Here is a 23154-nt window from a genome sequence, read left to right as displayed (position 1 = left end):
TTGCTGGGAAGATTCCAACCTAATTCTTCCCATTTCCGCTGTTAAGTGAAGGATGAATTCTAATGCTGCTGGGCACAATCTTCCCCTCCTGAGAAGGGGTGGGCAAGGGGGCAGCTGGGGCAGACAAGCGGGCAATATCAGAGTTTTCAGTCATGTGTCTTTTAACAAGGATTGGTTCTTGGGATGATGAAAGTACCGGTTCTCCAAAATGATCTGCAGGTCTTTTGTCAAACTACACAAAACTGTCAGCGGCTGCAATGCTCTCAGTGCCTCAATAACACTGGCCCTCAAAAGCAGTCCATGTTGTGTGCGGCTCAGGTCGCATTTTGTGTAGATTCAGGTCACCTTCAGGACCCAGGTTAAAAAAAAGTCACAAATAGCAGCGAGAGGAGGCACAGACAGGAGGAGGAACTGTTGGGCATATTAAATACGGTACACGGAATTAAACCAGTCTGAAGTGTAGACAGATAGATTACAAGTAGTTTCAGGAGCTATCACTGTGCTAGGAGTATATATGAATGATGTACAAGAATTTTATCAAGTATGAAAGATGTGCATTGTTGATAGGCTGACAAAAATTATCCACATCAAATCAAAAGTGCCTTTAATGCAGTGAGGTTTACTGCATTATTTGTGATACCATCATTGATTTACCTCTGTATCTCTCTCATTGTCTGTAAACTGGTATTGCTACGTAAGTTTTAAAAACAAAGAACAAACGATAATAATCACATTTATTCCTAGCAGTCACTGTAAAGGAAATCATTCAAAAACTAAAAAACACACCAAAGCTAATAATAGATTAAAAGAAAGCTGCTGGACTTCAATCTACTTCAGTGAATTTTAAAGCTAGATATTCTACAATTCTTTATTTTGGTAAAAAGGAGGATTGATGATTTATTACAATGCAAAGTGGATTAAATCAGCCAAATTTTCCACTCCTCTACATGCACCACTATGAGCAAGGCAAGGCAGTGAGTGGATGGTGTTCCTAACACAGCACTTCTAACCTCTACATTTAACTAGACAGTTATGATTGCAAAGCAGATGACTTCAGACACAAACAAACAAGACCACACTAAGACAAAATTAAGAGCTCATATCTTACATGGAAAGACCTTAGCACACAACTTACCGCTGCCTTTAAGAGGGGAAAAGAGTGGAAAGAATGTATTAATGAGATGCTGCAGCTTAATATAAACAGCAAGCCGTTTTGCAAACAAAACACTTCAGTCAAATTGTGTTTTAAATTATACCTTGTTGATTAAGATTTAAACAAAAGAGTGTTTACTACTTAAACCAAGGACTGCATTTAGTTCCCACAGCCTTTAAAGCTTGCTCAACCACGTTTCCACTTTTGTTTTCAATTGAATTGCAGGAAAATAAAACAAAAATCATTTTGTAACTGTGTGAGTCAGGCATTATTCCAGCTTTGTAAGTACCAACACCTAGACGTAAACTGGGCTGCGAGAGTTTTGAAGATTGCTGGTTGAACTAACAACAAGAAAGTACAGATATAATCTTGCAGCAGAAAAGGCAGGCACTCGATCCATTGTGCTGGCTCTTCGAAAGAGTTCTCTAATTCCACTCCCCTGTTTTATTCCCCCTTTGTCCTTAATTTTCACTCTTTCAGGTATTTTCCAAATCCTTTTTGAAAGTCTTACTTATCATAAAAAATCTCCCTATCTCCCTCTGACGGTATTTTTTACCCAATTATCTTAAATCTATTTCCCATGGTTGCTGGCTTTCTTGACACCAGATACAATTTCTCTTTCCTTATGCTAGCAACACTTTTAAAAGTTAAATAATCAAAACTATGAAACCTCTCAGAACAAATTGGTTCAGCAAAACTTTAAGTTGCAAAACGTAGTAACTGGTAAATAGTCAAACAGATAAAAGTGATAAATACCTGCCCAAAAAAGGCTACCCGAAAGTAGGTGCCCAGTAGTCTTTTGCCTGTGTGAGTAACTTCAGCAATTTTCTTGTAAGCTTGATGCAGAGTTTCATAGAGATGGGCAAGTTTCTGAAGGTATGCAATAGAAAGAATCAAACAGAATTTCCCCTCCCATAAATACATTCAGCAAAAAAAAATTGTATTAAGTAGAGGTAACTATGTGTAGAGCTGGATGAACACAGCAGGCCAAGCAGCATCAGAGGAGCAGGAAAGCGGCCATTTCGGGCCTAGACCCTTCTTCAGAAATTACATCAGATAGGCTACTTATGTTTACTTTGCCTCTTTAGTTTGAAAAGCATTACTAATTTATAAAAGATATTAAAGTAGAGAAACAGGCTATCCAACTTTGATGAGTCTTATGGTTTTTGCTTCACATAAATATGTTCCAGCCCTCTACATCTCCTCGTATTCGAACATCCTATCCATTTGCCAACATGTTTATACATTTTCTCCTTAAACTCATCTCCATCGCTCTCTCTGGTAATCATTCTATATTGTCACCACTCTGAAGGTAAAGAAAATTTTCCCAATTTCCCTATTGCATTTATGAGTTTATAACTTTCGGTTTTGTTCTCCCCTAGAAGTGGAAATAGCTTTTCAGCTAACTATGAATCATCTTTATAATGTAAAGACTTTAAATTGGGTCATTGCTCAACCTTGCCTTTCCTGAAGAGAAAGGAACCACAGACTGTCCATTCTCTCCTGACAAAAAGAAATCCACATTAATTTTTTTTTGTACCTGCCCCACTTCTAAACTAACAATAAGGTTAATCCAGTTCTACTAATTATTGGTTTGACTTGCTCAAGGTGCAAATTTCTTTGTTATACATCTCCCCTAACTTATCTAAGGGTGAAACCTGACTTACCTCAAATTCACGTCTTTTTTCATAAACTGGAATTATTAGCTTGTACACATTCGAAATCAGCTCATAGCGTTCAGCCTTCCACAGCCCATCAGCACAGTGTTCCAGTAATTCCATCAGCACATCCTGTTCCAAAGTCAAACAGTTGGTCATCAGCATCCAAACAACAACTGTTTCGACGAAAAGTCATCGACCTGAAACGTTAGCTGTTTCTCTCTCCATGGATGTTGCCTGACCTGATGGGTATTTCTAGATTTCTGTTTTGACCTGTCATAACGTTATGCTTCACAGGAAGCCTTCAGCCCTGCTCGCTCTCTGCGGTCCATTCCCATAGTTCCGCAAATTTAATTTTTCAAGTCTTATCCAATTATCTCTTGAAAGGTATTATTGGATCTGCTACCAACATTATTTTAATCTTTGTATTTCAGAGCTCAGCAATTGCATTCTTTCATAAATATTTCCTTATTTACTGGTTCTGAGTGGGGTAGCATTCTCGTCTTTCCATCAAAAGCTTCCAGAAATGACTCCAAAAACGGGTTGCTAAATGGGAAGCTTAGATTTAAGATAACGGGCAAGAAGATTCGAAAAGGAATATTGAGTTTTTTGATGCAGAGAGCTTCTGATCTAGAATGCACTGCCTGAAAGGGTAGATTGAGTCGTAACTTTCAAAAGGGAATTGGATACAATGACATGATGATACGGTAGCTCCAATGGGCAGCCCCAGTGGGTCAGTGGTTAGCACAGCTGCCTCACAGTGCCAGGAACCCAGGTTCAATTCCACCCTTGGCCAGACTATCTGTGTGGAGTTTGCACATTCTCCCTGTGCCTTTGTGGATTTTCTCCAAGCGTTCCGGTTTCCTCCCACAGTCCAAAGATGTGCAGGTCAGGTGGACCAGCCATGGGGAGTTCAAGATTATAGGGATAGGGTTAGCAATGGTTCTGGGTGGGTTGCTCTTCAAGGGTTCATGTGGACTCAATGGGCCAAATGACCTGCTTTCATACTGCAGGGATTCTATGAAAGTCACATCAATTTCCCCTTATGCTGAAAAACTCAATCAACTGGCATCTCCACCCCACACCTATCCAAATACCCACATGCATGTCAATAACCAGAAGACACTCTGTGAACCTGCGCCCGATTATGAGATAACATTGTTCTGAAACAAACCCTTAAAGTAGATTAAGGTCAGTGTACTGTCAACACATAACAGAGAGATGCTTTGAACATTCTTTGGGAGTGATGGTTCCTTGCGAACACAAGAAAGCAGCATTTCATTCACATTTTACAATTATATAATCATAGAGCTCTACAGCATGGAACCAGACCCTTTGGTCCTGCTCTTCCATGCTCATGAGATATCCTAAATTAATCTAGTCCCATTGGCAGCATTTGGCCCATATCTCTCCAAGCCCTTCCTATTCACGTACCCATTCCAATGCCTTTTAATTTTTTTCTATTCATTTGTGGAATGTGGGCATCACTGGCTGGGCCAGTATTTCTTGCCCATCCCAAGTTGCCCATGAGAAGGTGGTGGTGAGCTGCAATCTTGAACTGCTGCAGAGCCCCTGCTGTGGGTTGATCCAAAATGCCAATACAGAGGCAATTCCAGGATTTTGACCCAGTGACAGTGAAGGAACAGTGATATAGTCAGGATGGTGAGTGACTTGGAGGGGAACTTTCAGGTGGTGGTATTCCCATATATCTGCTGCCTTTGTCCTTCGAGATGGAAGTGGTCATGGGTTTGGAAGGTGCTGTCTGAGGATCTTTGACGAATTTCTGCAGTGCATCTTGCAGATATCACACACTGCGGCTACTGAGCTTTGGTGGTGGAGGGAGTGGATGCCTGTGGCTGTGGTGCCAGTCAAGTGGGCAGCTTTGTCCTGGATGTTGTCAAGATTCTTGAGTGTTGTTGGGGCTGCACTCATCCAGGCAAGTGGGGAGTATTCCATCACACTCCTGACTTGTGGCAGACAGGGTTTGAGGAATCAGGAAGTGAGTTACTCACCACAGTATTCCTAGCCTCTGACCTGCTTCTGTAGCCACTGTGTTTATGTGGTGAGCCCAGTTGAGTTTCTGGTCAATGTTAACCCCCAGGATGTTGATAGTGGGGGATTCAGTGATAGTAACACCACTGAATGTCAAGGGATGGTGGTTAGGTTGTCTCTTATTGGTGATGGTCACAGCCTGGCATTTGTGTGGTGCGAATGTCACTTGCCACTTATCAGCCCAAGCCTGGATACTGTCCAGATCTTGTTGCATGTGAACACGGATTGCTTCAGTATCTGAGGAGTCGCGAATGGTGCCGAACATTGTGCAATCGTCAGCGACATCCCTGCGTCTGACCTTATGACTGAGGGAAGGTCACTGATGAAGCAGCTGAAGATGGTTGGGCCTAGGACACTTCCCTGAGAAACTTCTGCAGAGATGTCCTGGAGCTGAGATGACTGACCTCCAACAGCCACAACTATCTTCCTGTGTGTCAGGTATGACTCTAACCACCGGACAGTTTGCCCCCGATACCCACTGATTCTAGTTTTGACAGGGCTCCTTGATGCCACACTCAGTCAAATGTAGCTTTGATATCAAGGGCTGTCACTCTAACCTCACCTCTGGAATTGAGCTCTTTTGTCCATGTTTGAACTAAGGCTGTAATGAGGTACCAGCCTCCACCACTTCCTCTGGCAGCTCAGTCCATTCATGCACCCCCACTGTATGAAAAAGGCTGCCCCTCAGGTCCCGCTCACCTTAAACTTACGCCCACTAGTTTTGGACTCCTCTACCCTGGGAAAAAGACCATGGCTGTTCAGCCTCTCCATGCCCTTCATGATTTTATAAACTTCTTAAAAGTCAACCCCTCAGCCTCCGACACTCCAGGGAAAATAGCCCCAGCCTATTCCCTATAGCTCAAACCCTCCAACCCTGGCAACATCGTTGTGAATCTTTTCTGAACCCTTTCAAGTTTCACAACATCCTTCCGATAGCAGGAAGACCAGAACTGAATGCAGTATTCCAACTCCTATACTTAACACACTGACCAATAAAGGCAAGCGTACAAAACACTTTCATTATCCTGGCTACCTATGACTCAACTTTCAAGGGACTATGAACCTGCACTCCAAGGTTTAACTAACTGTGATTCCCAATTCCCAGTATGTGCCAGATAAGGCAAAACCTACTGCACATGAAAACGGGGAAAAGGTTGCAAGACTCCAGTAAAAGGGCAAGTGGGACTGACTGGGTGGCTGTTTCAGAGAGTCAGCACAAACATAAATTTACTGAATGGTCTCCTTCAAAATTCCTATTAAAATTAATTCACTAATATGGCAACACCATTGACCGGGATAATTAATGCAGCGGGTGTGTTAATGCCCATAATTTAAATGTGCAAAGTAAGCCTGCAAAGCAATAAAGCAAAGATTTATCAGCAATAAAAGCCAATATAAACACAAATCTGTGTTGTTAAATAAATATCACAATGTCAGTAGTTGTATTACAACATCATAAACAGTGATAAGCAAAAATAAGAATCAAACACGGTACAAGTCCAATAAATTCATAATTGAAACAAAGCCTGCAGGTTTCTCTATGTTAAACAACACTGCACTGCAAGTGAAAGCTGAAACACAAACATGACATAAAGTCTTGTCATGAAGGGACTCATTTCCTTCTTGGTGGCTTGGAGTTTGCACATTCTCCCCATGTCTACTTGGGTTTCTGCTGGGTGCTCTAGTTTCCTCCCCAGTCCGAAAATGTGCAGATTCAATGGATTGGCCATGCTAAATTAGCCCGTGGTATCCAGGGTTGTACAGGTCAGGTGGATTGGTTTCAATAAGTGCAGCATTACGGGGGTAGGGTAGTGAGGGAGGGACGAGTCTAGGTTTGGGTCGGATGCTCTTTGGAGGATCGGTGCAGACTCGATCGGCCAAATGGCCTCTTTCTGCAACTGGAGTCTATGATTCTAAGTATTACATTGTTGTAAACTTACTAATGGTTTGGAAAATACTGCAAACCTGAAAAATACCACATGTAAATCCAATCAATCAATCACCTTCTGTACCGAGGGGCCTTTTAAAATATTCACTTTCCTGGTTTCCTTTTGCTTTTCTGATGCCTTTTCTCCACTTAAGTACTTTTCTGACTTTCAGTTCCAACTAACTGAATCCTACCTGACTGGCTTCCTAAACAAAGCCGAAATCTTGTCTAGCACATGTGCCTCCACCTCCCCTCACCCTCATAATGACACAATGTCGCGGCCTTCGGGTGGCTCTGCGTCTGATGATGCCTCAAATTTAAATCAGAAGTCACACCACACCTGGTTATAGTCCGACAGGCTTATCTGAAATCACAAGCTTTTGAAGCACTGCTCCTCACCCAATGAAGGAGCAGCGCTCCGGAAGCTTGTGATTTCAAGTAAACCTGTTGGACTATAACCCTGGTGTTGTGTGACTTCTGATCTTGTCTAACCCTGTCCAACACCGGCACCTCCACATCAAATTTAAATCATCATCTTTGCTGTCGTAACTTGGCCTCAGCTCTCCCCATCTCTAATCTCCTCTAGACTCTGAATCTTCTGTGATCTGCATTCCTCACGTTCTCGTCTGTTGCACATCTCTGGTAACAGTGCACCACGATCAGGGCCAATGTCTACAACTGCCTGGCCCTAAAGTTCTGGTGCTCGCTCCCCTTTTAAATCCTTTCTCTTACTCCTTTCGCTTTCTTCCCTTTAAGAAGCCTCGGCAAATTGTCTCTTTGGCAGAGTTATGTCGATATCTCCATACATAACTTGGTGTTGAATTATACCTCATGATGCTACTTTGAAATATCTTGGGACATTCTGAGTGAGATGATCACCAGATAGGCTCTGAGCAGCAGAACTCTGTTTGAGTTCAAGTTTATGCAAGTGACAAACTGGGAGGCTGGCCAACAATGCACTGGAATATTCAAAAGGTAACAGGGAAAGTAGATAAAGGTTTCCACAGCAAATGAAATAAGACAGGGATTGAGCTGAGAAAATGCAATACTCGTGGAAATGTCAGTCTCATTGATAGCAGCTCAACTCAGGGACATGCATCTCATCACTTGCACAAACTCTGTCCCTGTTCCAAGGCCCATTTCTTATGACAGTCTGTCTCCTCTCCTCCAAAGCATTGACCAAAGGGATTTAATGGACAAAAATTATTTTATAAATAATTGACAGTGAACTGAAACAGATAGGGACAAAGACAGTGGAAGACAGAGAAAATGCAATGTTGACAGCATTTAGTTACCAGAATCCTGATAAAAATCATTCAGCACATCACCCTCAGGTATTTATAGACTTGGTGGCATAATTAGCTCTGAAACATTCAATAGCTTAATAGGGCCCATCACATCCTCCTCCCTTATTTGATGGTGAATCAGCAGCTCAGCTTGGGGAGTGAGTCACTGAGCAGAGGTGGCGAATCAGGTGCAAAATGGGAGTGATGTTGTGGTGTCTCTCACACCTTTCTGAGCTGCCAATGGGACAGCTTACCAGTCACTGCTGCCATAGGGCTCAACAGGCCAGAGTTTAGACCAGCCTAGAAAATGCTTCATAGTGAAACAGTTCAATACTACACGAGCTGACGCTGGAGGGATCACTGTCAAAGGCACCAATTATGAGTAAATCAAATCCTTTGCAACTTTACTGCTGGTTAAAAAGAAGTTCTATTATAGCAGGCAACATTAATTATGTTGGTGATGTTCCTATCAATGATTAACTACTGGTGCTCAGTAAGAGGTCAACAGTCTATCACAGGGGCAATGTGATTTTAGAACTCTTGATAACTACTTTTGCAAATTCAGTACATTCTTATCACTCCGATGTTTGCTTACAATGTACATTTTGCATTTACCGATAATGAGATAGGCTGAAAGAATATTATGCCCAATTTTACTTATGTTATAATGCTCCAATATTAATGCATTCCAGTACCATCACTGAGGGAGTGCTGTGCTGCAGAAGGTGCCATTTTGAATGTGACCTCAGAGATCACGGCCTCCTCTACGCGCTCTGATCGATGTCAAAGATATCACTGGAGAAGTATGAAGGGAAGGGTGCTTTCACAAATTGAGCATCTTAAAAATGTGAACAACAGGTGAGGCTAGCTATCTCACACTGTTATTACCTTAATTCATAAGTGGTTTGCTCCTTGAAAAGAATACTGCCTTCCAGCCAAAAATGATGTTTTGCCAACCACGCAAATAAGTGAAGTGAGAAACAGGTTTCAGCACTGCTGTGACGCCAGGTCCGACATCCCACAAACTGGCATATTGTACTGAACAACACACGCTGATGGCCCTTCGCAGTGGGCAGCAAACTGTTCTTGCTCAACCAGCCTGTGACTGCAAGCCTCAAAAACAAACTATATCCACCACTAGATGTGATCCTAATAACAGGAATGATTTCTTCAATAAGACCACCTGCCAGCGTTGCAGTGTGATGCATTAGTGTGCGCTACCAGCTACATACATAAATACGTAGGATCTTGTCTGGTAAAGGCGAGTAGGGATTTGTACATACATTGCACCAGGAGACGGCTAAGCCCTGCTCATGCCTACGCCAATAATGGACCAACCAATCAGCACCCTTTTCTCATTCCGCCTAAAACAGTGTCAGTTTCTCTTCAGTCCCCCCAACTTTGTGTCTTGTGTCCTGGTTCTGATGAGTGCAAGATGAAAATGTTCAACTTCCGGTCTCCTTTCAGCAATGCTTAATTTCTGTCCCATCCAGCACAATGTAAACAAAATACATCTCTGGCCATCGGCACAATGGTGTTCAGAAACAAGAACGGAAATTGCTGGAAAAACTCAGCAGGTCTGGCAGCATCTGTGGAGAGATATCAGAGTTCATGTTTCTGGTCCAGTGAATCTTCTTCAGAACTGATCGTAACTAGGAGAAATTTTTTTTATGCAGAAGATAGGGAGTGAAGAGGGGAGTCAGGAGTAAATGACAGAGCCCAAAGACAGAGAACAGTTTGACAGATAAACAAGTGGATAATAATTAGCTTCGGAGAATGGTTCTAATGGGGGCTATTAGTAGCTAACAAAGGGATAATATGTGATAGCAAGGCCTGGTGTGTGAAGGTTGGACGCAGGTCATGGGAGAATGTGCCTCAAGTCCTAAAATTGTTGAACTCAATAGAGTCCAGAAGGCAAGATAACAAAGTGTGAAGCTGGATGAACACAACAGGCCAAGCAGCATCTCAGGAGCACAAAAGCTGACGTTTTGGGCCTAGACCCTTCATCAAAGACCCGAAACATCAGCTTTTGTGCTCCTGAGATGCTGCTTGGCCTGCTGTGTTCATCCAGCTTCACACTTTGTTATCTTGGATTCTCCAGCATCTGCAGTTTCCATTATCACAGGGTCCAGAAGGCTGCAGGGTCCCGAAGTGGAAAACTCGGTGTTGTTCTTCCAGTCGAACTGAGAAAGTGTCAGTCGACTCAAAACGTTAACGCCGATTTCTTTCCATAGAAGCTACCAGACCCGCTGAGCTTTTCCAGCAGTTTCCACCTTTGTCTCTAGCTTACGGGTCTTTCGGTTCTTCTTTCAGCAAAATAAGAGTTCAAAAACTTAAAAAGTGCGCTGTTATAATGTCCAGAGTAATTCACCTCATTGTAGTGAACATCTTGCATGCCTACATCTTCCATCATTGCGGCCTCCTCATCTATGTTGGGCGTGATCACCTTGAAGGCTGTGCAACCTTGTTTAAATATACCTGAAATAAAACATGGAAGCGCATTAATCTAAACAACACTTCCCGGTATCATTTATTTTTCATATATCAAAATTTACATCAGCATGGTCACCTAGAACATCTGATTACCAGGGTATAGTATTGCTCAAATTATCTCCTGCACCCACAGATCGACATAAACTTTTCTCCCTCACTGGAACATAGGAAACTAGAGCAAGAGTAAATTACTTGGTCCCAGAGCCTGTTCAGCCATTCGAATGGATTGTGGTTGCTCTTTGACTTCAGTGTCATTCTTCCAAACTATCCCTGTATCCCCGATATCTTTAATGTCTAAAAACCGATTGACCTCTGCCTCAAAGACTCGCTGACTGAGTCCCCACTATGCTCCGGGGTTCACCACCCTCAAGAATGAAGAAATTAAAGTTGCATCAGTCCTAAATGGTCTGCCCTGTAGTGGTCGGCACAGTGGCATATTGGTTAGCATTGCTGGCTCATAGCACCAGGGACCCGGGGTTTGATTCCAGCTTTGAGTTACTGTCTGTGTGGGTTTCCTCTGGGTGCTCTGGTTTCCTCCCAGTGTCCGCAGATGTGCAGATTAGGGGGTTTGGCCATGCTAAAAACTGGCCCTAGTGTCCAGGGAAGTGCAGGTTAGGTGGGTCAGCCATGGTAATAAACCCCACATTGGATTACAGTGATGGGATGCGTCTGGGTGGGATGATCTCCAGAGGGGTGGTGCAAACTCAATTTGCTGAGTGGCCTCTTTCTGCACTGGAGGGCTTCTGTTCTCTGACTGTGTCCTCTGTTTCTGGCAGGCTCATCCAGAGATAACACCTATCTGTAATCTAAGATAACAAAGTGTGAAGCTGGATGAACACAGCAGGCCAAGCAGCATCTCAGGAGCACAAAAGCTGACGTTTCAGGCCTAGACCCTTCATCTATCTGTAACCTATTCCATTTTTTCTGATAGATCTGAATCCTCTCAATTTTGTTATCATCCTAGTAATGGGTAAATACAGTGAGATGCACACTTGTACCGTGACAACAGTGCTGGGCAACCTCAAGACTACCAACAGTGCAAATTAGGAGCAAAAGCTCAGCGAGTTAAAGATATTGTGCCTTAAGAAAATTTACCAAAAGAAGGATACGAGCCCCAGGAAAAATGTCAGTAAACCTGGAAATTAATGGACTGGCCTCACTAGAATTTCATTTTGAAGCACACAAGGTGAGTCAGGGTAGTATATCTCATCCGCAAATTTTATTCCTTCTGAGTTAAATGAATAGGAAATGATACATCATTTTGTACCATGAAATTTACCATTTTTTTAGGGCATTACCAATTTAAGGGTAGTTCCAAATGTCTGAACAAAATGTCTTAAGTACAATTTCCACTGACTGTGTTCCTTCAGAAAACATCAGACAAATATTTTTATGCCTTATATCCCCTGTACATCAGCAGCTAAGGTACCATGCTAATCTAGCATAATAGTGCAAGTCTATGCCACAAACTGAACCTCAACCATAATGACATTTCTATTCTCAAATTATAGCTGTCAGCATAGAAGTGAACAGGTTTAGTGTGTCCATTCTCACAGCAAATTCTTTGAAGTTCTATCATCCACAGGAAAGTCTGCTGGTAAGTGAATCTAGTGTTTTGTATAGCTTGGGGAGTTAAACCAATCTGTAGGAGAGAACTGCTCAGTAATTTAGAAAGGAAAATTCTTTCATGAAATGTGGGTGTCACCAACAATTGCCCTGGAACTGAGTGACATGCTTTGTCCGTTAGGAGTAAACCACATTGCCGTGCGTCTGCAGTAACATGTATGCCAGACCAGAGAACGATGGAAAATTTCCTTCCCTAAAAGGGATCAGCAAACCAGATGAGTTTTTATAATAATTGATGGTGGCTTCATGATCATCATTGTGTACAAAGTCAGAAAGCCACACAACACCAGGTTATAGTCCAACAGGTTTATTTGAAAACACAAGCTTTTGGAGTCTCGGTCCTTCTTCAGGTGTTAGTCACTAACTTTTGAGATAACAAGGTGTAGAGCTGGATGAACACAGCAGGCCAAGCAGCATCAGAGGAGCAGGAACGCTGACTTTTTGGGCTTAGGGTCTAGGTTCTGATGCTGCTTGGCCTGCTGTGCTCATCCACCTCTACAACTTCAGATTCTCCGGCATCTGCAGTTCCTACGATCTCAGTCACTAACTTTTACTTAGTCACTAACACCTAAACGAGGACTGAGGCACCGAAAACTTGTGTTTTCAAATCATCCTGTTGGACTATCACCTGGTGTCGTGTGACTTCTCGCTTTGTTCAACCCACTCCAACATCATGGCTATTGTGTCCAGCAGCTGTCATTTCCAAAACTGTTTGCTGACTTCAAATTTCACCAACAGACTTGGATGCGATTTGAACCCAAGTCCCTAGTGTATTATGCTGGATCTCTGGACTACTGGAGCAGTGTCATTATAACGATACCATCATTGCTCCTTAAATTGCCACCAACATGTGTTATAAGCAAGGAACATGTTAGCATTATTTAATGTAATAAGTCAACAGCTGTAGAAGATTAGTCAGAAGCACCTGAATTTTTACAAGATGTGAAGACAAAGTGAACCAAATAAAGTTTGTAGTTTTTGATGAAATATTTCACTAGGCAGATAGTTTACTTTTAGAACATTTTTCTCCTTCATTGTTGGGATGTGAGTGCTGCTTGCAAGGCCACAATTTATTGCCCATCCTTAACTGCCTTGGAGAAAGTGGTGGTGAGCTGTCTTCCTAATGCTGTCGTACAGGTATACCTATGACTTCTGCAGCATTGGTGCAAGGCAGAAGCATTGCAGAGGGCAGTTAACAGTCGGCCGCATTGTTTTGGATCAGCATCCCCTGTAGGTCAGACAGGGTCAGGATATTACCGAACCAATTCGTCAGTGGAATAACGAGATCAGCATTTTATTCCAGATTTAGGATTTGAAGTCATGTCTCCAAACCACTGGACCAGATCCCTCAGACATTGTACAGCAGAATGAACGCAATGCTTTCATTCCATTGATCTGATAAAGGAGGACTGCTATAACCATAGAAACATTCACTCCTTAGAGGCTGTTACTCAATTCAACAAGGTCCTGGCTTTGTCCATGTCGTGCTGGAACAAAGTCCCAGCCAGTCCTTACCCTTTCTGTTGGTATTGCTCAATTCCCCAATTAACAAAAATCAATCTTAAAAAAACTCTTCCTGCGGCCACTTCAAAATGACCGAGGGATGAGTAGCTTATTATATACTTTCAGGACTAAAGTGGGCAAGAATCTTGAAGGCAAAGGTTTGGGTAACACCCACTCATAGCAGAAGGCAGACTAAATGGAATTGTGGAATGAACAACATAACAATCCAAACTGAAGTTCTTATCTGATTAATCCTGTGACTATCAGGAAGTCCATAGCCACAGGGACATTTTCCACCATCAGAGGGCACTCTCACGACCTGCTCGGGTTATTAAGTTAACAAAGTGTGGAGCTGGGTGAACACAGCAGGCCAAGCAGCATCTCAGGAGCACAGAAGCTGACGTTTTGGGCCTAGACCCTTCATCAGAGAGCTTGTGTGCTCCTGAGATGCTGCTTCGCCTGCTGTGTTCATCCAGCTCCACACTTTGTTATCTTGGATTCTCCAGCATCTGCAGTTCCCATTATCACATCTCGGGTTATTAAGTTCCTGCATTCATTTTATGTTGCTGTACTTTACTACATGGGTATTTTTACAGGAGACTGCACTCCATTAGTCTGACTCTTTCACCTCTCCACTCACTAACAACCCTCGAGAACAGGGCCAGATGCAGACTTCCACCAACATAAGGCTGAGTGAATGTGCATCATTGTAGATTTAGTATGATATGGGGGGGATGTGGTTTGCGAAAGAAAACAATGAGATTTATTTGGGTAAACTTTCAGGAGTCAAGGGATAATTAAGCTTCTGACCACATGTGAGCTAATATCCAGTTTCCACCTCTGATAATGGGAACTGCAGATGCTGGAGAATCCAAGATAATAAAGTGTGAGGCTGGATGAACACAGCAGGCCCAGCAGCATCTCAGGAGCACAAAAGCTGACGTTTCGGGCCTAGACCCTTCTTCAGAGAGGGGGATGGGGTGAGGGTTCTGGAAGAAATAGGGAGAGGCGGACCGAAGATGGAGAGAAAAGAAGATAGGTGGAGAGGAGAGTATAGGTGGGGAGGTAGGGAGGGGATAGGTCAGTCCAGGGAAGACGGACATGTCAAGGAGGTGGGATGAGGTTAGTAGGTAGGAGATAGAAGTGCGGCTTGGGGTGGGAGGAAGGGATGGGTGAGAGGAAGAACAGGTTAGGGAAGCAGAGACAGGTTGGACTGGTTTTGGGATGCACTGGGTGGAGGGGAAGAGCTGGGCTCCTCTCCACCCACTGCATCCCAAAACCAGCTGAGCCTGTCTCTGCCTCGCTAACCTGTTCTTCCTCTCACCCATCCCTTCCTCCCACCCCAAGCCGCACCTCCATCTCCTACCTACTAACCTCATCCCACCTCCTTGAACTGTCCGTCTTCCCTGGACTGACCTATCCCTTCCCTACCTCCCCACCTATACTCTCCTCTCCACCTATCTTCTTTTCTCTCCATCTTCGGTCCGCCTCCCCCTCTCTCCCTATTTATTCCAGAACCCTCACCTCATCCCCCTCTCTGATGAAGGGTCTAGGCCCGAAACGTCAGCTTTTGTGCTCCTGAGATGCTGCTGGGCCTGCTGTGTTCATCCAGCCTCACATTTTATTATCTCATTTTCCACCTCGGTTTGCTTTTGCAAATGCTAAGAGCAATGGCTGAGTTCTAATCTCAGCGTCATCTCATGCCTTTTTCCTAAAAACTCACTTGCAGGATGTGGGCAATGCAGGCTAGGTCAGCATTTATTGCTCATCCCTACAGTTAAGAATCAACCACACTGCTGTGGGTCTGGAGTCACATGTAGGCCAGGCCCAGTTCTTCCAAACAACGGCATTAGTGAGCCAGAGGAGTTTTTCCAACCATTGACAATGGTTTCTTGGTCATCACTGGACTCCTAATTCCAGCTTTTTGTTGAATTCAAATTCCACCATCTGCTGTGGCGGGATTTGAACCCAGGTCCCCAGAACATGAGTTCTCAGGAAGGGTCAATGGACCCGAAACGTTAACTCTGTTTTCTCCTCCACAGATGCTGCCAGACCTGCCGAGCTTTTCCAGCAACTTTGTTTTTGTTCCCAGAACATTATCCGAGTCTCTGGATTGACAGCTCAGTAATAATACTACTCGACAATTGCCTCTCACACCTCCCCTGGATCCACCACACCAAAGACAACTAATCCTTGAGAATGCGAAGAGTAGGTCATTGCTCACTAGGCAGCACCCTTCCCTCTATTCCAAAGCAGAGACTCAAGTAGAAATTTCAGGCTGACACTTCCAGTGCATACTGAACCTGTTCTGCACTGTCACAGGAAGCAATCTTTTGATGAGACAACTAAACCAAGGCTGCGTCTGCCCTCCCACATGATCCCACAGCACTAATGGTCAGCGTAAGGACCTTGCTGTACCCAAACGTAGTTACCCTTCCAACATTTCAAATGCAATTCATTGGCTGTCAAGTATTTTGGAAAGCCCGAGGTCATGAGCCACATTGAAGGTAACTTCTTCCTTCGATTTTTTTTAAAATGAGCCACCAAAGACAGACAGAAAGCACCTCATCACCACTGTGTCAATGGAACTGAGTGTTTGCCCTACCTTTCCTCCTGAGATATTCAGCCACGAGTGCTGCCACATGAACATAGCACATAGCTGCCTGAAAACAAGATAAACAGCAGCAATTACCATCCATGAATTAAAAGGGCATTCTGGAAAACATATGATTGAAAAAAATAGCAATAAAATAATTAGCTGCAAGTGAGCGAACAATAAGTAAGTGTTTCCGAGCAATAACTACTAGCAGCTCTAAGATCATACTCATGTGCATACTGCAGGGAAAGAGCTTTGTCGGGGGGCAGACCTAATGTGTTTCTGCTATTGGTCTTCAACATCAAAAACCAGAGAACTCCCGACACATACTCACTCAGCGAAGGCAGCTTGCTGGAGGTGAAAGGTCAGTGATGAGGCCTCCTACGACCACGGCCCGCCCCCCCGCCAAGCCTCCCTCTCCAGCAGGGAGTTATGGGAATGTTTGCGTCACCAATGGCTGTCCGTTGTGATTGGCTGGGTGTCCACAACCTCAGTACCCACTATGCGCTGAGTCACATAATTATTCCTGCTTCGGTCTGTAAAAGTCAGAGCCTCACTTGTTCCTTCTACCTTTGGGTTAATGGGAATCGGCTGCACAAATGAACTGGAAAAGTGATGGGTTGTCAATGCAAGCAGCTCGTTAACTAATTCTCGCACACAGGAAGCGGAGAAGTTCCAATATCCTCCAACATACAAGACAATTGCATTTAACTGGGGAGAACACAGTTTCAAATTAATGAACCAGGGGATGGTTACAGACCAGAAGGAGGCCACTTAGCCTGAGAACCCTATGCTGGCTCTGCGCAAAAGCAACTCAGCTAGTCTCACTCTGTTGCTCTTTCTCTGGAATTTTTCTCTCTTCAGATGCTCATCCTATTCCCTTTTGGAAAACCATAGTTGAGTCTGCTTTCACCACTGCATTCTCAAGCAGTGCATCCCAGATCTTAACCATTCATTACGTAAAAAAGACATTCCCTTAGATTGACCACCAAAAGCAATCAACAGAACCACTCCTCCAACCCCAATTCCCACTCCACACCAAAGACAACAGGTTCTCCCCATTGTCTCCCCTCGTGGTTTTGAACGCCTCAAACATCCTGATTCTTCTCTTGCACAACCTTGCCAGGGAACTGGAATCACGCACCCCTTACAAATTGACAATTAAAGACGAAGTGAGTCCCACAGTAAAATCAACATTAACCCGCGCATCAGCTTTAAGATGAGGCAGACTCATGTATGAAGAAAACTCCTTTTCATAACCATGAGGATTGCTCAACATATTGTGCTGCACACTGTCAGCTAGGGTTGACACTCTCAGAAGGTTGTGGGTTCAAGTCCCACTCCAGAATTTTAGGAGATAATGCAGGTTGACACTCCAAAAGCAGCAGTGACTGAGATCTATACCTTGCCATCTTTTTAATGGGATCTTAAACCAACCTCACATCTGCAGTTTCAAAATGGACAGAGCAGATCCCCAAGTCCATTAGTTCAAAGGAGGGCAGGGGAGCTACTCCTAGCGTCCGGGAAAATATCCGTCCAATAATCATTTACTTTTTCCTTGTGTAAAGTGATGTCATTTATCACATTTCTGTCAGTGGGATCTTCCTGTGCATAAACTGGCTGTTGTATTTTCCACAACTGCATCGCATCAAAAGTACTTGCCTGCATGGAAAGCACTTGGGATGTCCCGAGGTATGAAATGCACTACAGAAATGTGAGTTTTTTCAAACAAAATAAGACGACCTCTCAACCTCCCACGCTCCAGTGAAAAAAGTCCCGGCCTATCCAGCATTTCTTTATAACTCAAACCCTTCCACACCCGGCAACATCCTGGAAAATCTTGATTTAAAAAATGGCACGAGGGGAATTTTCTTTTTTACACGGTGTGGTTTGCGTGTGGAATGAGCTTCTAGGGGAAGTGGTGGATGTGAGCACAGTTGCAATGTTTAAAAGACATTTATGTAAGTAACTGAATAGGAAAGGCTTGCAGGCAGGTGGGACGAGTTGAGTTTGGGGTTATGCTCGGTATGGACTGGTTTGTTTCTGTGCTGCATGATGCTAAGACAGTGGTCTGGTTAAAGTTACCTCAGACAAATCGCCATTCTTCATGTGAATCTTGGCCATGCTGTCCAACCAGGTTTTCCTCAGCTCTGGTGTGCTGGCATAGGACTTTGCCAGGCTGTACTGAAGATCCACGAGCATTTCCGGATCATTCTCATGCTCTTTCATTTGAGCCGTAGCCATTAGCACCGTGCGAATACGCTTCATTAAATCTTTCACTTCCGAAGGAAATGCTGTTGCCTGCAACACAAAGGCACAGGAGTTCCATTTGCAGGGAATTTCACCAAAGCTGAACGCTCGGAATTACTTGTACTCACATTTTTTTTTAAAAAAAGAGGTAAGATTTTCTTTCGATGCGGGGCACAATGTGTTGTTGTGGAGAGGGATGGGAGGGGTTTGAGAAATCTGGCTGGGGAGGACTGAAAGGTGAAACTTTCTAACCACCCCCGCCAACCCCGGCTCTGCAGTGTTTAACTGTGTGAACGTCGAGTGGACTAGCAAGGAGCCTCTAGCAGGTTCTGTCGGCACCGTGAAGGCAGTGGCTACTTTCAGTTACTTTACTGAACTGATTTATTTAACGCAAGGTCAGGTCAACCTCTTCCCTGACGCTCGCAGCTCCCTCGCTATGGAGCCGGACGCGCACAGGCAGGCCTGTGCATATGTGCATGTTCCCTGCACGTGGCTTTACAGCAGAGAGTAAGGGGATAGCGGGTGTGTAATAAAGAACCATTTCCCCTCATTCCTCGCCTGCTGGATCTGGTGAAGGAGGGCCATCACAGTTTGAGTGAACTCCAGTCTAGCATCAAACCCATGAATGGCAAACCAGAAGCAGAAGTTGCTGGAAAAGCTCAGCAGGTCTGGCAGCATCTCTGAAGAAAAGAAATCAGAGTTGACGCTTTGGGTCCAGTGACCCTTCTTCACAACAGGTTTGTTCAACTGTTCTTCTCTCTCTTTGGGCTCTATCTGCACCAATCATTACCTCCTTACCCCTCCCCTCCACTCTAACTTCTGCATATAATGCAACATTTTCTGAACTGCCATCAGTTCTGAGGAAGGGTCACTGGACCCGAAATGTTAACTCTGATTTTTACTTCGCTGATGCTGCCAGACCTGCTGAGATTTTCCAGCAACCTCTGTTTTTGTTCCTGACTTACAACATTCTTTGAGTTCTCACGAATGCAGGGGGCGGGGCTTTGGCTACGGGAAGACCTTTGAAAAGCAAGCAACAGTCAGGAACTATAAATAAAAGGGACAACAGTAAGAATTCAGACTTAAGTGTTCTCCGCGTTTTGAGACAAAAGGCAGGGAAAGCACACAGTTATGTCTTTCCAAATCTTAACACCCTCCTTAAAAGGTGTGGGATGGATTTGCAGATCTTTAACTACCACACTTGATGTTGTGAACGCATCTTCTGTGATCAGCAAATCCTGGAGTGGGACCTCAGCCCCAGAGGCTGGGACACTACACAGTGTACCACAAGGAGACTGATTTTTGCAACACACGAAGCAAAAATAATAACTCTGCAACGGGTCACAGAATGAAATACCAGAAAGCTGCTCACCTTCACAGCTCTGTCACAGTTGGCACAATTGTTAATAATGGCCAAAGATTGCTGAAATCTGGTCCCCCCGATTCCAACCACATCCGCTATTAACTGACTCACTGCGATGATCACCTGCAGGAAAACAACCGAGTCAATTAAGATTCCCAAACAAACAAGACCATATTCTCTCAAAAGTCTCACCACATTCCTCTTCATCATCAATGTGCACATCAGCATATCCATCTGCTCCTTCCCCCCTCATCTATTCATCATCAATGTGCACATCAGCATATCCATCTGCTCCTTCCCCCCTCATCTACTCATCCAGCCACCCTTTAAATCTCAACAAATGAATCACTGAAAAAAAAACTGGTCATTTTTGGTCAATAGATCTCAAGCCATGTGGTGAAGTATGAGATTAGATGCAAATTCTCTCCTTGATGGTTGGTTTATTCGCAGAATGCAGTGTTTTAACTGCCCTTCTTTATGTTGTTTTCAGAGGCTGGGATCAAGATCCACTTTCCTATGTGGGAACTATTTGTTTAAAGTTAGCCTGCTCAGAGATGTTGTCACACACCTCCAGCCCAGGTTGGACTTAAACCTGGGTTCTCCTGGCTCTGAGGTAGGTTTGCTACCGGTGTGCCAACAAAAGGCCAATTCTGCACTTCTGTAAATTTATTTTTATATCCGGAAGAGCTCTTACACACAGCTAAAAGTTTTCCTCCGCACCTTCAAATCTCCAATAGTATTTTTTCATCTATTAGCCACCACCACTATTAGGTTTCTGATTGTTTAATTGACATACAAAGCCCATTGAATGCAATGCAGACCACCAAAGGTGATGGGGTAGGTGGAGTGGGACGGATCTAAATCAGTTGGAGTTGGAAGGATGTCCTCTTCATGTTGCTTTGAAAATCAATCAAACTTTATAATCCTTTGTGCAGTTCATTGCTCCTTCTGAGATGGTTTAATCAACCTGTTCAGAGATGTTATGGGACAACTCTGGAGCATGTGGGTGTTGAAGAAGTGGTGACGCTACCACTGAACCACAAAAGCCCTGAAGTTAGGAATGTAAAGCTTTTGTTAAGTGTCTTCAGCTGTTACTCACTGTTTGATTAAGGTTTTGGCATCGTTCCCAAACTTCTGTTCCAAATAACTCTGATTTTGCTAATGTTTGTCTTGCCTACTGCATACCCTGTGCAATGTAACTTGTATGCCTCTGTCTAGTTGTTCATTTCACCCTTTGATCTGCCTGTACTGCTCGTAAACAAAGCTCTTCACTGTACTTAGGTACATGTGACAATAAATCAATCAAATACTGCCAGAAACGAGGTACAAAAGTTTTCTCACTTTTCTGCTCAATATAAGTGATCAATGCTAATTTTGCTCGACTGCAAGTGGATGATACCTTCCAATGATTTCTACCTCTGTTCTAAAAATATTCCACTGTTTCTTCCTGAACACAATTAATACATCAGGAGTAACTTTAGCCTACTTTAGCTGTGAGAAAACTCAGAGATAGTAGGAACTGCAGATGCTGGAGAATCTGAGATAACAGCAGCATCAGAGGAGCAGGAAGGAAAGCTGAAGGGTCTAGGCCAGAAAGGTCAGCGTTCCTGCTCCTAAGATGCTGCTTGGCCTGCTGTGTTCATCCAGCTCTACACCTTGTTATCTCAGGGGCTACATTTTACATCCTATCCAATTTTATTCTCCTTCGGACCAAAAAGTAGTTTCGGCTCGGTAACAAATCAGTGTTACACTCAATGCCTTGGGTTTCGGAAGGGCTGTTTAAACTTCGCCCTGTATTTTTTTGCAGTTAACCAAGGGAAGCAGTTATAGCCTGAAATGTTTATAAATTCCAAGCAACGCCTACCAATAATATGCTGTTCCAAATGGTATGCAGAACAACTGGATGACAAGTATAATCCACCCCACCTACTTTCAATGATCTGTTCTTAAACTCTGAGCAGTAATTCTCACTTAGCTATGTTATTTACTTGAACAGCTTAAATGATCTACTGTGAATTTTCATTGCAACCTTCTATTACTCGTGCCTGGTGCTTTTCTTGAATCACCCTCAAGTTTGGGGGATCAGATTACTCCCCATTGTTTTGCCATGGTAACGCTTAGACCAATCCATCCAATTACCAACCAATCAGCACCCTTTTCTCCTCTAGAATAAATTGTTGCAATCGTTTGAAACATGACATTCTTGCATATAGACTGATGATTGCAGGGTAAAAGGCTTCAGCAACGTGCTTCGCTTTTACAGCGTGATCAGCAGACAGTTTGGCCCTTCCTTCTAAATTCCAAATCTAAATTCAAATCTCCATGGTGACTGGGCTAATTTTCCTTTTGTTCTTAAGGCGCCTCAGTTGGTCAATATGGAACCAAACCAAGTGGAGGTTGGCAATGAGGAAGTTTCCTGCTGGAGTCTTTATAAATGTTGTAAGATTTCTTCCCAACAGCTTAGGTTGAATCTGAGCCCAGGTCAAAAGGTGAAAGAACAGCATGTTCGAGTACCCTCACCACTCTGTCTCCCTAAAAGTTCTTTTTGAACTTTAACACAGTGTACCTCATTGCATTTTGTTTTAAATAGCCACAAGATCAAAACAAACATGACAAAGAAAGGGAAGTGATTCAATGAACTGCAACAAGAGGGCCTATCAGTTTTAAAATGCCAGAGCTGCACCAATTCATGCAGAAATACCAAGGCTTCAGTGACAGGATATGATTTCTGCAGCAGTTGCCATCGCCTGGCATGCATTCTAACACCATCACGACCGGTGGAGTGTTCCCCTCATCTCTGCAAGAATTGCACATCCACTTGGCTCAAGATAAATCCTTGGGAAATTCCTGGCGCAAAACCCAGCCTCTTGCTGTACAAAATACTGGGGTGTGACAAATACGAGCATAGAGTTTGGCAAAGGACATATCCACCAGAGTGAGTAATTTTAACAGTAGACCTCAACAAACAAAGAGAAACCTTTCACTGTAGAATCTTTTAGAAATGATTAAGTTTTCTTTGGGAATACAGTAAACATTAGTTATAAGGAAATGCTCTTATTGGATGGTAGATATAACATGAATAATACTAAACAATGCCAGCTGAAAGTTTTTACAATCCCTCAGAAGAGGTTTACACAAAATAAATGTTTCCACATGATAAACCCTAACTTTTCGACAATGAACAAAGTCAGTTTTGTAACATTTCCTAACTTGAGAATGACACATTACTGAATTCCACTTGAAAAGT

General features: G+C 43.5%; 1 protein-coding gene across 15 annotated transcripts in view; it reads right to left on the bottom strand.

The window, feature by feature from the left end:
- The window catches only part of LOC125453562 (dedicator of cytokinesis protein 9), a 316948-nt gene that overhangs the window by 25593 nt on the left and 268201 nt on the right, over positions 1–23154 (bottom strand). For all 15 annotated transcript variants that reach the window (XR_009445818.1, XM_059646469.1, XM_048533319.2 and 12 more), the window contains 6 exons: positions 19917–20030; positions 18380–18595; positions 16304–16361; positions 10448–10554; positions 2821–2943; positions 1910–2023 (listed from right to left, as the gene is read on the bottom strand). Coding sequence is in view for 14 of the 15 variants with exons in the window: in XM_059646469.1 (XP_059502452.1) it covers positions 1910–2023; positions 2821–2943; positions 10448–10554; positions 16304–16361; positions 18380–18595; positions 19917–20030 (732 nt within the window). In the remaining variant the exon portion in view is untranslated. The remainder of the gene's footprint in view (positions 1–1909; positions 2024–2820; positions 2944–10447; positions 10555–16303; positions 16362–18379; positions 18596–19916; positions 20031–23154) is intronic.

Source organism: Stegostoma tigrinum, chromosome 6 (genome assembly GCF_030684315.1).
Source record: "Stegostoma tigrinum isolate sSteTig4 chromosome 6, sSteTig4.hap1, whole genome shotgun sequence".
Taxonomy (NCBI): domain Eukaryota; kingdom Metazoa; phylum Chordata; class Chondrichthyes; order Orectolobiformes; family Stegostomatidae; genus Stegostoma; species Stegostoma tigrinum.
The sequence above is the reverse complement of the archived record's forward strand: the minus strand, read 5'-3'. Positions and strand labels throughout refer to the sequence as shown.